Source organism: Echinops telfairi, unplaced genomic scaffold (assembly GCF_000313985.2).
Source record: "Echinops telfairi isolate 266 unplaced genomic scaffold, ASM31398v2 ScPeMD7_9;HRSCAF=40, whole genome shotgun sequence".
In the NCBI taxonomy this organism is placed as follows: Eukaryota; Metazoa; Chordata; class Mammalia; order Afrosoricida; family Tenrecidae; genus Echinops; species Echinops telfairi.
Genome location: NW_022103906.1, coordinates 79,509,393 through 79,522,342, shown reverse-complemented (window position 1 = coordinate 79,522,342; position 12,950 = coordinate 79,509,393). Strand labels below are relative to the sequence as shown.

The window sequence follows — 12,950 nt, the reverse complement described above, 5'->3', positions numbered from 1 at the left end:
CCAACAACAGTTGCAGCAGTACATTGACAGGGAGCTGTCGGAGTTTCAGGCTGGATTCAGAAGATGATGTAGAACAAGGGATATCATTGCTGATGTCAGATGGATCTTGGCTCAAAGCAGAGAATACCAGAAAATGCTTACTTGTGTTTCACCGACTGTGCAGAGGCACTCGACTGTACGAATAACCTCGAGAAGAATGGGAATTCCAGAACCCTTTACTGAGCTCCTGCGGAACTCGCACATGGATTAAAAGGCAGTTGTGCAAATGGAACAAGGGAACACTACATAGTTTAAAATCAGGAAAGGTGTGTGTCAGGGTTGTACTCTCTCACTATATTTGTTCAGTCTGGATGTTGAGCAAATAATCAGATGCTCGATTATATGACGAAGAATGTGGCATCAGGGTTGGAGGAAAGCTTATGAACAACCTGTGATATGCAGATGACACAACCTTGTTTGCTGAAAGTGAGGAGGAATTGGAGCACTTGCTGATGAAGAGCGAGGATTGCAGCCTTCAGTATGGATCACAACTCAGTGTAAAGAAGCCCCAAATCCTCACAACTGGACCAACAGGTGACATCATGATGAACGGAGAAAAGGTTGAAGTTGTCATGGGCTTTGTCTTGCTTGGATCCACAGTTAATACTCACGGAAGTGGCAGTCAAAGAGATCAAAAGACAAGTTGCATTAGGTAAATCTTCTGCACAAGACTCTTTAGAGTATTGACAAGCGAGGATGTGACTTTGAAGACTAAGGTGTGCCTGACACAAGCCATGGCATTTTCCACTGCTTCATATGCAAGTGAAAGTTGCACCATGAATAAAAAAGGCTGAAGAAGAAGAATCGATGCATTTGAATTTTGGTGTTGGCGAAGAATGTACAAAGTACCAGGACTGCTGAAAGGACAAAGTGATCTCTCTTGGAATAAGTAAGGCAGAGGACTTTGCGGAAAGGACGGCAAGACTTGGGACATGTGGTCCGGAGAGACCAGTCCCTAGAGAAGGACATCATGCTCGGTAAAGTCGAGGGCAGTGAAAAAGAGGGAAGGTCCTCCTGGAGACGGACGGACACAGCGGCTCGGGCTCGGGCTCGCTTGGGAGCATGGTGCAGGGCGGTGCGGGTTTGTTCTGTCGTGCAGGTAGGGTTGCTGTGGGTTGGAACTGACCCGGTGGCCCCTAAAAACAACAACATTCACTTAGATAAGAAAAAGGTTGCCCATGGTCAGGGAGACAGACGTTAACAGAAGCTGGGTCTGAGATGTTCCGATATGGGACTAAGCAGACAGAGACTTAAATTGCCATGACACATATATTCAAAAGATTAAAGGAAACAGTTCTTACTCAGTGAGTAAGAACTAGGAACTACATTCAAATTCTAGAACCGAAAAGTACCCATGAACATTTTATGTAGTAGGTATAATAGTAGATTGTGAACCTGAATCAGACCAATCGAGATAATTTAATCTGAAAGAAATAGAAGTCAACAGATCCTTAGGGACTCTGGGACAAAGCCAAGCAGTCTAATACTTGTAGACATCTAATTAGAGTGTTGGAAGGGGAAGAAAATGGGGCAGAAAAAAATATTGACTACTCTCAGCTTCTGGCCCATAAATACCCTTCAGGCCCAGAACTGAACTCACCCCCGCACCCCACCCTCCCTAGGTTCAATGTTCAGCTACACAAAGACAGGCCCATCAGGTGACCACCACCACTAATTATCCTCCTGAGAACGGCCAGCTCTATGAGATCAAGGGGCAGCCTTTACCCCGGAATAAAGCCCAGAAGGCAGGATGGGTAGGAAAGGGCTGTGGTGAAATGAAATACTTAGCATGGTTCTTGTATCCATGTCTTTGTAGCTCCTGCCAAATGATTGGGTGGGCCCATACAAATTGGGTGTGTGGGACACTAATCAAGGGGACTTGTCAGTCTTGCCATTCTACCAGGTATCTGAGTGAACCATCTCAGAAGCAGGGAAAGAGTGAGACTCTTGTGACCATCAGCAAAAGAGGAGCCATCAGGCAAGCTCGTGTGCTGTCCTCGCAGAGCACCTGAGGCTCAGGCACCTAGACCACGACACAAAGCAGAGGAGCAGCGCTGAGACCGTGATGCAGAACCAGTGCAGCACTAAGACTACAAGGCAGAGCCCACGGAACAAAGCAGAGACCCAGGGGCCATGTGGCCAAGAGGCAGAGAACTAGCGAGAGAAAGGCCTGCCAGCATGTCCGAGAAGAGACGTTGTAGACAAAAGAACTGTATCCTTAACATTTGTAACCAATTAGCTTCCTTTTAAAAACTCCAAACTCCTGAGTACTTCCTGTGAGTTCTGTGTGGCCATTGCAACGATGTACTGAACCCAGCAGAGTTGAGTGCCCTGGGATGGATGGTTAATAAATTTAATTTTCTTCCCTTTTTAAAAAAATTCAATCATTTTATTGGGGGCTCTTACAGCTCTTATCACTCTCCATACACCCATCCATTGTGTCAAGCATATTTGTACATATGTTGCCATCATCGTTTTCAAAGCATTTTCTCTATGTGAGCCCTTGATATCAGCTCATTTTCCCCCTCCCTCATGAACCCTTGATAAATTATAAATTATTATTATTTTCATATGTTACATCGTCCGCTTCTCCCTTCACTCACTTTTCTGCTGTTCCTCCCCCTGGGGGGGGGCGTGTATATGTTGATCATTGTGATCAATTCCCCCTTTCTCCCCCCACCTTCCCCTTCCCCTCCTGGTATGCTACTCTCATTATTGGTCTTGAGGGGTTTATCTGTCCTGGATTCCCTGTGTTTCCAGTTCTTATCTGTACCCGTGTACATCCTCTGGTCTAGTCAGATTGGTAAGGTAGAATTGAGGTCATGATAGTGAGGGGGGTGCATTAAAGAACTAGAGGAAAGTTGTATGCTTCACTGGTGCTATACTGCACCCTGACTGGCTTGTCCCTTCTTTGTGACCCTTCTGTAAGGGAATGTTCAATTGTCTGCAGATGGGCTTTGAGTCTCCACTCTGTGCCCACCCCACCCTCCACCCCCCGATGGTTGATATTAAGAACAGGGTAAAGAAGGTTGTGGGGTAGAGGCATGTCTGCCCTCTGCCTTGGAGGTGGATCCTCCTGCTTTGTGTAGCCAGAGAAAGTCAGACTGGTCCCCATGCCAAACGGACGAATGGCAACAGTAAGCAGAGGGATGAAGTAGGCAGAGTGCTGTTAAAATTGTGGGAATTACAATCAAGGCCACAGAACAAGATGCTTATGAACTGTTGAATGGAAAACCAATTTGCTCTGTCAACGTTCATGTAGTATCATGATAAATAGATATAAAAATGTTTAAAGAAATAATGGTCAAATACTTCCCAGATGTGATGACAACTATGCCTAACAATCCAAGAAAGTGCGCAAACCTCCAGGAGGACCCATCTAAAGAGACCCATGCCTAGGCACGTCAAAGGCAAGGTGCTGGAACCCAAGCCAGCTGTTGAAGGCAGATGGAGACGGAGAAGGAAAAAGAGGTCGACTGCGCAGAGGGACGAGTAGGAACTGACAACATCTGATGGGCACATTGGACGGCGAACAATGACTATCTCCAAAGTACTGGACGGCACGTCCTCTTCAACGGTTATTATTCACACACGTGGGCAAGTCCCTCTGCTAATCTTAGCCCCCGAGTTCTCATGTATGAAGTAAAAACAATACCTTATTTTTATATTGTTGTCTCAGACGCGGCAAAACAGGTAAACCAGCATTACAAAGCACTGCTCAAATGATTGCCATTAGTGCACATATATTGATACAAACTCACTCAGCTCTTATGAACTCAAAAAACACAAACAGAAAACAACCAAGCAAGGCGAATTAGCATCAGCCTTACTTGGTCTGGAAACAGAAGTTACCATTGCCCATATTCAGTCAACACGGATGAAGCCTGTCTCCTGAAGGAAGCGTGACATCTTCGAGAAAGAAATGCAGCACACAAGATGGAATAAAATCCCACTCAATAATTAAGAGCCACTTTTATAGTATGGCTACATTATTTGAAATGCTAAATATTCCCAAAATATCAGCTGTATTCATAGGAAGAATAATGTATTATTCATGCTACCACTTTCTTCCAAATAGATCTACAATTAAGACTTGACTTTATAACTACTTTACATAGCCTCTTTTCTATAAAATTATTCATGATTAATAGGCTTAAGGGGGGATCATATAATCAGATTGCAAGGTGAATACATCTTTTTCCTATTTACATAATAGGTGAGATCTTATTTTTCATGTGTGCCTGCCTGGATTAATCTCCAAATGTACCTCTGTGGGCTTCAATATAGGAATGTACTAGGTGCAGCAAGAAAATTTTGCCAAAGTCATTCTTCCATTTAATTAGAATACAAACTCCTTGAGTCAGAAGTGGTTTTGAAGAACATCTCTGTCCCACTTTAGTGTATGATATTTGTTCTTAAACTTCACCAGAATTATCTGGAGAGCTTTGACAATTGACAGATCCCAGGGCTCCCTCACAACTTTGAACTTCCACTAAGTCTGGAGCCCAGACACCTATGTTGAAAGAATCCCCCCAGGCAACTGTGATGACCTTGCAGTTTTGAAATCCACTGGCTTACAGAGGACAGAACACATCGGCTCACTTCCCAGCTTCTGGGAAGACAGAGCTGCTTTTAAAGGGAAATGCCCGTTAGGCCGTTGCTTCTTATTGTTTACGCTACAATTCGGTAGCCAGCCTTGACGTGCCCCCTAAAGTGACAAACTGTTGGGTTACCTGGAACATCTCACTGATTCCTTCTCCAGTTTGTGCTGAAGTTTCGAAGTACAGGAACCCTTTGCTTTCAGCCCAAAGACGCCCTTCACTGGCATCGACACAGCGATGCTTGCTACAGTCAATCTGAAATGGAGAAGGGGGAGAGGCGGCCAACATCGTTACACTGAAGAGGCCCAGTGAGGCTGTTGTCCATCCTTTAAGACCCAAACTAACCCAGCCTCACAGCCATGGAGTCAACACTGACTCACAGAGACCCTAGAGATCACACAGAACTGCCCCTGTGGGTCTCAGAGACCCTCACTCTGGACGGGAGCAGCAAGTCTCATGGAGTGGCAGGTGGTTTCCACTGCTGGCCTTGGGGCGGGTTAGCAGCCCAGTGTGAGACCACTACACCACCAGGGTTCCTTTGTCCACTGTTCATTAACTACTATTAATGAACCCCAGGACTAGTGTACAACGTCGCCCAAATCAAAGGGAGCCCAAGTCCCAGGACTGGCTGTAGATGGCTAGCCTCTGGCCCACTACCACACGTCCTCCTTGGTCCACAGGACCAGCTGTGACTTAGCTCCATGAAACCGGGCCTCCTACTAGCTGCCCACCCCTAGAGGGCCGAGGCCTGCTTTTCATCGGACATGTCACCTAATTAAAGGCCCTCCTCTGACCAGTCAGCACGTGATGATTAGAATCAACCTATCCTACTCAGTCCTCCCCTAAATAGGGCACTAGCAAGAGAGGAAACCCAGGTCATGTTTCTTTGTTCTTACTGTCTTGGGGAGACATGCTTCTTTGGAAGGTGATAGATTCCTATATTACAGAATAAAAACATTTCTTTCTTTTTATTTGTTCAACAAATGCACAGCTGTGCTTTCTGTAATCCTGAGAGTTGATCATACGATTTCCAAGGCAGGGAGTTACCTTGTTGGCGCACACGACAAACACAATGTTTTCCATGTTCCCATGGGAGCCAAGCTCCTGCTTCATTTCAGCCAGCCACGCCTCGAGGGCGTCAAAGGAGTCTTTCTGCCCGACATCATACACCAGAATCACACCCTGTGTGTCCTTGTAAAACTCATTGCGAACCTTCACAGAAAAAAACAGATGCACAAAATATAGGTCTTATGAGTTCATAAAAAAGTATCGCACAGTCATTAACTTGATAAAGTGTGTTCTTTCTTGCACTCATAGTATTTGGTATTGTATCTCGATACTGGTACTTAATTATCTAAGTAATATACAGTCAGTCATATTTTTAAAGCTGGTTTAGTATATGAAGGACTTTCAATAGAAAACAGTGATCTCCTAACCCACTCCCTTCACCTCCAGTTCTACTTCCCAGTAAACCTGAAAAAAATACAAATTATATAGAGTAAAGCTCTTCTTCGGAAGAACTAGGAAGTTGAATGAACAATTTTTTAAAAATCATTTTATTGAGGGCTTGTACAACTCTTATCTCCATCCATCCATCCACTGAGGAGTGAACAATTTAAAAGAATTTAAGGCAAAATGACATAACTGTCACCAAAGGTCACAGCCATGTGTATTACACTGCAAAGCTGGCTTCCGTGAGAAGGCTACGGAGAAGTTCCCTATAACCCTTGGGCCTGCATGCCAAGTTTGGACCGCTATCCTCAGAGCCTCTGTACAGTGCAATGGGTAGGAACCCAGGCTATAGCCACACTTACTAGCTGTGTGATCTCGAGCAAGTCATTTAATCTCTCTGTGCCTCCGTGTCCTCATCTCTAAAATGGGGGTATTTCATTGGATTGAGGGCTCTACTGTGAGAAGGCAACTCTCCCTCAGTCAGATCGTGAGTGCTTCCCACCTGAGGGGCTCCTCTTCTGCTGAGATGATGTGATTGGCCAATCACTTGTAAGGGAGATTGGGGGGGGGGGGCAGGGGTGTCACAGCCCTGACCTGATACAAAAGATGCTTCCCTAGACTGCAGCCAGCATTGCCTTTTATCCTACCAGAGATTCAAGAAGAGAGAGAAGCAAGCAGGGAAGAATATCACTGAGTAGGAGAAGCTGAACCAGGAGCCCATTCTCCAGACCCAGTGTCCCTGTGCTGGGAACACTGAGAAGGCTGCCGCCAAGAGATATGGAGAGATCCAACACACGGATACTGAGCCCAGAGACGTTGAAAATAGAGAGAGGCTTTGCCTCAGACCCAACAAAGACATTTCCTCCTAAATCTGGTATCTTGAATTTGGGCTTCTAGCTTCCTCAAGCGTGAAAGAACAACTTCCTGTTTGTTACAAATATCCGCTTGTGCTACTTCTGTTATATCAGCAGGAGACACTGAAGACCCCCCATCCTGTCCCGTCCTCGTCCTTCTTGTTCAATCCTTCCTCAGCAACATCGGCCACTTACACCGCTTCAACCGTGAGAACCTTCAAGGTGAGCCCGTCCATCTGAGTTTCCATACTTGCAGACACATCGACGTCTTCCTCCCTCCCTACACTGTAACTCGCGACGACAATGGCATGCCACTCTCCAAGCTATGTGGGTGGAAAAAGCTGTTGGGGACCTTCATGCTTCTCTTCTCCCTGCGCTAAGTAGATCCACACAGCCTTTCTGGGGCCGCTCTGCCATGTGTTTTGGGTCTGTCACTTCTTTTGCATCCATTGCCAAGACTACGTCCTGACTACACTGCTTTAGGAGTTCCCAAGTCATCTCCCTAGCAACACCATACACTGAATAGTCATCTTTTTAAAGTGATCTTGTCATTTAATTTCCATTGCTCACACACTGTTTCTCCAGGGTTAAAACTGCCTTTTCTTGACTTTAAATATTTCTGAGCTGTCCTCCACCAACCATTCCATTCTTACCTTCTGTGTTACTGTCTTTCAAGTGAATAAATCCTCCTCCAAACTTGTCAGTGCCTACTCCACCTAGACGTGGACACCACTTTACCTTCTTCACGCTGCATCTTTCAGACAGGTGTTTTTCTGCCTTATTCTTTACCTTCCAGCTCCCCACCCCCAGCCCTGCCAAACAGGTCATAATCTCTCTCTCCAGCATGCTGTACTTCAAACCATGCTCATACATCACTTCCTGTTTTATTATTGGCAGCACATCCAGTTGTCTTCCCCACGAAGCTGGTGAGCAGTGGGGAGGCATGGATCTTGAGGCATCCGTCTCCATCACCCACAGGGGCTGGCAGGCAGAAGAACTGGAGACAGAATGGCCACAGCAATTTAAACAGAGTAAAATGGCTGTGAAGGACGAGGTAGAGGGAACAATGAATCATTTTTAAATGTGGGTCATGCTGTCCAGTGGGAGATTTGCTTATAAAAGTTGACTTTTATCCCTGGGGGACAGACAACCAAAAAGTGGATGAAGGGAGACGTCGGACAGGGCAAGATATGACAAAATACCCATTTATAAACTATCAAGGGCTCATGCGGGAGGGGGGAGCGGGGAGGGAGGGGAAAAATGAGGACCTAATGTCGGGGGTTTAAATGGAGAGAAAATGTTTTGAGAAACAATGTACAAATGCGCTTTACACAATTGATGTGTGTATGGATTGGGATATAACAGTTGTATGAGCCCCTAATAAAATGTCAAAAAAAAAAAAGTTGACTTTTAAAAGTTCTTTCAAGGGCCTTACATCCGGATTCTATTCAGCCAACGAGCCGCCAGTGCGATCCTAAGTGAGTGGCTTTCCTCACCCTAGCAGCCGTTTTCTCATCTGCAAAATGAAATGGTCAGTCCATGTCTGCTAGAATTCCAGTATCCCAGTTTCCAGAAAAAGCTTTCCAATGTTAGCTGTGGCAAGCTTGCTGCATCCAAAGTTTAATTAAATAAGCTGTTAAGGGAATTGGGATTCTTTCATTCTTAAAGAAGCAGAGCTGGGAAACCATCTAGCTTGCAGTTTTAGAGAAAGCTCTTGGTTTACTACCACTCCAGCCTCAGAAAATTTCTAGAATCAAACTTCTATGAGACCCTCATACTCATACCGATAAACTTCAGAATTCTGACATGTATGTAAATGGAATCCAGGCTGGGGGTCTGACAGAGGCCCCACCACATCCCTTGGATACTTTCCTTAGACACTTCTATTTTTGTTTTGTTTTTCTCTATTGTTCCACCTTTCTTTTAAAATCATTTTATTGGGGGCTTGTACAACTCTTATCACAAGCCATACATACATCCATTGTGTCAAGCACATTATGAGCGTCTTAAAAAAAATAGTGATTGCCATCTCAGGTTGCATTATCGAGTCTAGTGTCGGAGGCAAAAGTAGCAAAAACCCTCGATGTTTCACTAGGTAGACAGTATCTGGGATGTTGTGTTCAGTTTTCAGTTCCGTATCAGTTACCTCTAGATCACAGGTTCCCAAACTTATTTGACCTTAGGGGGAAAAAAATTAGTCAGCACCACCCTGGCAACTAAAACCTTTTACACTATAACCCATAATCCAGGATAAAGTACAGGTATCTGCTTTTGCAGCCTCCAACGAATCGATCACTCTGGCACCCCACCGGGGTGGCATTGACCACTTGGGGAAACTGCGCTCGATCAACCAGAGGAGGCTGATGGGAATACTGATAGGCTTAGCTATGGCAGGAATCAAAAGATGTTTCACCTAGAAAGGAGCAGGCTAGAATGTACTTCCAAAACGTTTGCATCAGTAGGGTAACACAAAGGATGGCCGTCTTTATAAGGAAGACGCTGCCAGAGTTTCAACTCTGTAAAGGACTAGTTCATGAAGCAGAGAGACTTTATCAGATATTCATTCACCCAACTCCTACACTTTGCACTGCACAACTGGTTGGTGTATTGTATTTTCTTGGAATCCCTCCAACTCACATAACCTTATTTGTCCATCAGCTCTCAATTTAAACATGTAACAGCACTTCCTGCGCTCCTAGATGAGTAACGGTTGGGTAGTAAATTCTTGCAAACATTTTGTCAGTTGTTTAATGTGTATCTTTTCTGATACATGAGTGACATGCAGACAAGGGTCGGGGTATTTCCAGTGGTTAGCATTAAACAACAGACCCAACGAAACTCACTGCCTTCACCTTGATTCTGACTCACAGAAACCCTGTAGCCCAGATTCTGGACCAAATCTACACTTGGTGAATGACTGATGCACACTGATCCAAGAATGCTGCAGAAAGAATTCTTATATTGAGCAGAGGTCTGGACTAATTCTCAGGCATTTTCAAAGTTTTCATTTGCGCGGTAATCATGATCTACATTAGCATTCAGCATCTGTGTCACACCTGTGGTCAATTAGAATCTTCACATTGCTTCCTCTGACAATATGCGTATTTGTGGGATTGTTTTAATCCACTGTCATGTCATATTTTAAAGGAATTAATTTTATCTAAGTAGTTGCATATATTCTTAGGCATTGTTAGGTAAGCCTTGTACTGCTAACTGCAAGGTCAGGGGTTTAAGATGAGGCTGTTTGCCCCTGTGAAGATTCACAGCCCCAGAAACCCTCTCCAGCAAGTGGGGGGCCCTTTTTTCTGCCAAAGGCCCTTTGGGGATTTATAACATCACTCATGGGTCACAATCTTCAAACATTTAGTTGACTCCCTTCATGTGATGGCTGGAAGGGCTTCTCTCTGTGCTGTTAGCCGTATCCAGCCTGGGGGACAGTCACTCCTCAGCCCTGCCCTGCTGCAGGCTAGGCTCGACTTGATGGCAGTGGGTGTGGTTTTTATTTTTTAGGACCAATATGCAGATGAACAAAAATGAAGTCACACTACATCAGTTTCTTCTGGAGAGAGGACTCAAATGACTGAACCCTGACAAGGTAAGGTCACACTAGTACCCTGCCTGAAAGAAGTCACACTCCTGAGCTATTAAGTCCAAGAACGAACACAATTATCCTGGCACAGGACAGGCATGAAGTAAAAGGCAATGATTCTTCGAAAGACCAATGTCAAGGGTTTGGTACGCTGGAATAAAACTTCCTAGCTTTATTTACGGGACTAGCTACAAGACCAAGAGGTCTCCATTAAGTTAAGAGTCATGCAGTACAGATCCTGGGTGTGTCAGAAAACCCAGAATTGTTTCCAAAACCCACTGACAGTCCTGGATGTACACTTTCTCCACCAGGTCTCCTTACCTCATAGAAGAAGGGGTGTCCAGCCATATCAAAGATGTTAACCTTGACTTCTCGGTCTCTGACTTGCACCCTGAAATGTTCAAATGAAAACAAACGTTCAAATATAACCAGAGAAGGTTGCAGTCTCCTTCTCTCTTTCTCTAACGATTCTTGCTGATTCTGAACACTGGGCAGCAATAACAACATCACTCTTCCCATCACCAAGGTGAAAACATTTTCTGGCATCTCTGATGGTTTCTCTTCCTGCAAGTCCAAGGTCTCCCCCAGGATCTACTACTGAATCCTGTTCCTGGCAGCAGGGCAGAATAAAAATATTTTTTTAAAGCACCTTGTTACAAATGATAAAGAAATGCAGAACAAAATACAACACACATTCTTTTAAATACATGGGCAAATCTTGCAAGAGAGTAGAAAAATCCCTTAGGGACTGTAAGCAAAGGGAGTGTAGAAAATCAGTGTGCTAAGCATGAAACTTTGTTGGGGCTTCCCTAAAGGCGTCTGTCAATAGCAGACACTAGACCTGGGATTTTAACAGTCCCCAAGAGGCTCAGATGACAAGGCCAATAGTCCATGCAAAATGAGAATTTGTAATTAACTCCTGCATTAATATTGATGTTCATGGGACCATCTCCTAATATTAAGGAGCAGACTAGGAAAAACTCAGCTGACATACTCGGGAGACTTCCTCTCTCTCTCTCTGACTTCCTCTATCTCTGAAGCAGTTTCACAAGAGCGAAAGCCTCTTCCCATGAGAGCTCCCAATGACAGCACTGCTGTCATGGGTTTGGGAGTTGAATTTATCCTTTCTTAATGCTTTTAGTGGAAAACTCTAAGCTGAGAACTCTTTAAAGGACTAAAATTAGTAAGTTAGTCCTGGATTAATTTTTAAAAGAAGTATGTTCACCGACAGTAGCTGTCCACTCTGTGTGGAGGACTGCAGCCTCCACCCAGGCCCACAAGTGCCCAGATTTCAACCTAACATGTCGTGGCACCATGGATCTGCCCCCTCTGAAGGCTCTCTTGAACTTGATTCTTTTCCAACGCGGCCCTGACCCCGACTTCTACTTCTTCCTAAGGTGAACACATTCTGTTAGGACAGAGCAGAGGTGTCATCAAGAAGGGCAACAGAAATAAAAGCAGAAACCCATATTTCATCTACAGCAAATCCAGGTGCATCAAATCAGGAAGGCCACGTGGAGCTCTGACTGCTGTTATTTTTACCAAGGGAGAATGAGAAGCTAAACCAAACCGAGGAATAACAGCGTGCGAGCATCTGGAGAAGATCTGGTAGGGTAATTCGCATCCAAAAGCTACCCCACAGAGGCAGCAACTCAGAAGGAAGGGAAGTAACACACATGTATTCACACAAGGAAACTGGGAAGAGGCCAATTGAAGGCAGAAGCTAGGCACAGGAAATGACTTTCGGACAACGGGGCGTTCATGTCAAGTCAATGTTCTTTGAAGTGCTGTCTGAAGACCAACTGAATCAAAATTACTGGGGGGTGGATTGGGTTATGAAAATGCACATTTCTGCACCCTAACCCGGACCCAAGGGGTCCGGTCGAATAGGCGGTTCTGTGTTGGGCTGCTAAGTATGAGACCGCGGTGTGAGCGCATCAGCTGCGTTAGGAGGGAAAGAGGAAGCATCCTGCTTCCAGAGAGATGGAGCAGCTTCGAAACCCAGCAGGGCAGTTCGACTCCCTTCCACTCTGTCTTAGGAGCCGGGACGGACCCTGCGGACTTACAAGCCCAGAGAGACCAGATACTCACTTTGTGACTCCATAGTCAATTCCAATCGTCGCCAGATATTTAGACACAAATCTTTTCTCACAGTATCGCTTGATAATACAGCTCTAAAAAGGTAAAAATGCGGGCATTTAGTAAATAGACACTGGGCCAAAGCAACTCATACAAAACAAACTCATTTTATTCCACACATTTCTAGATCTTCTTTTAACTACTCTTGCATCCTTCCCTTCATTCCAAACCCCATGGTATCACACTTCTGTCGAGACCCTCATCTACTCATAAACAACACAGAAGTTCTTCTTTTTCTTTCAATCATTTTACTGGGGGCTTGTACAGCTCTTATCA

At 44.9% G+C, this 12,950-nt stretch overlaps 1 protein-coding gene across 1 annotated transcript in view; it reads right to left on the bottom strand.

The window, feature by feature from the left end:
- Positions 1 to 12,950, bottom strand: part of DNAJC27 (DnaJ heat shock protein family (Hsp40) member C27) — a 29,767-nt gene that overhangs the window by 7,923 nt on the left and 8,894 nt on the right. The window contains exons 2-5 of the mRNA XM_004696068.2: positions 12,627 to 12,709; positions 10,857 to 10,926; positions 5,688 to 5,852; positions 4,773 to 4,895 (exon numbers count right to left, since the gene is read on the bottom strand). Of these exons, the coding sequence (XP_004696125.1) occupies positions 4,773 to 4,895; positions 5,688 to 5,852; positions 10,857 to 10,926; positions 12,627 to 12,709 (441 nt within the window). The remainder of the gene's footprint in view (positions 1 to 4,772; positions 4,896 to 5,687; positions 5,853 to 10,856; positions 10,927 to 12,626; positions 12,710 to 12,950) is intronic.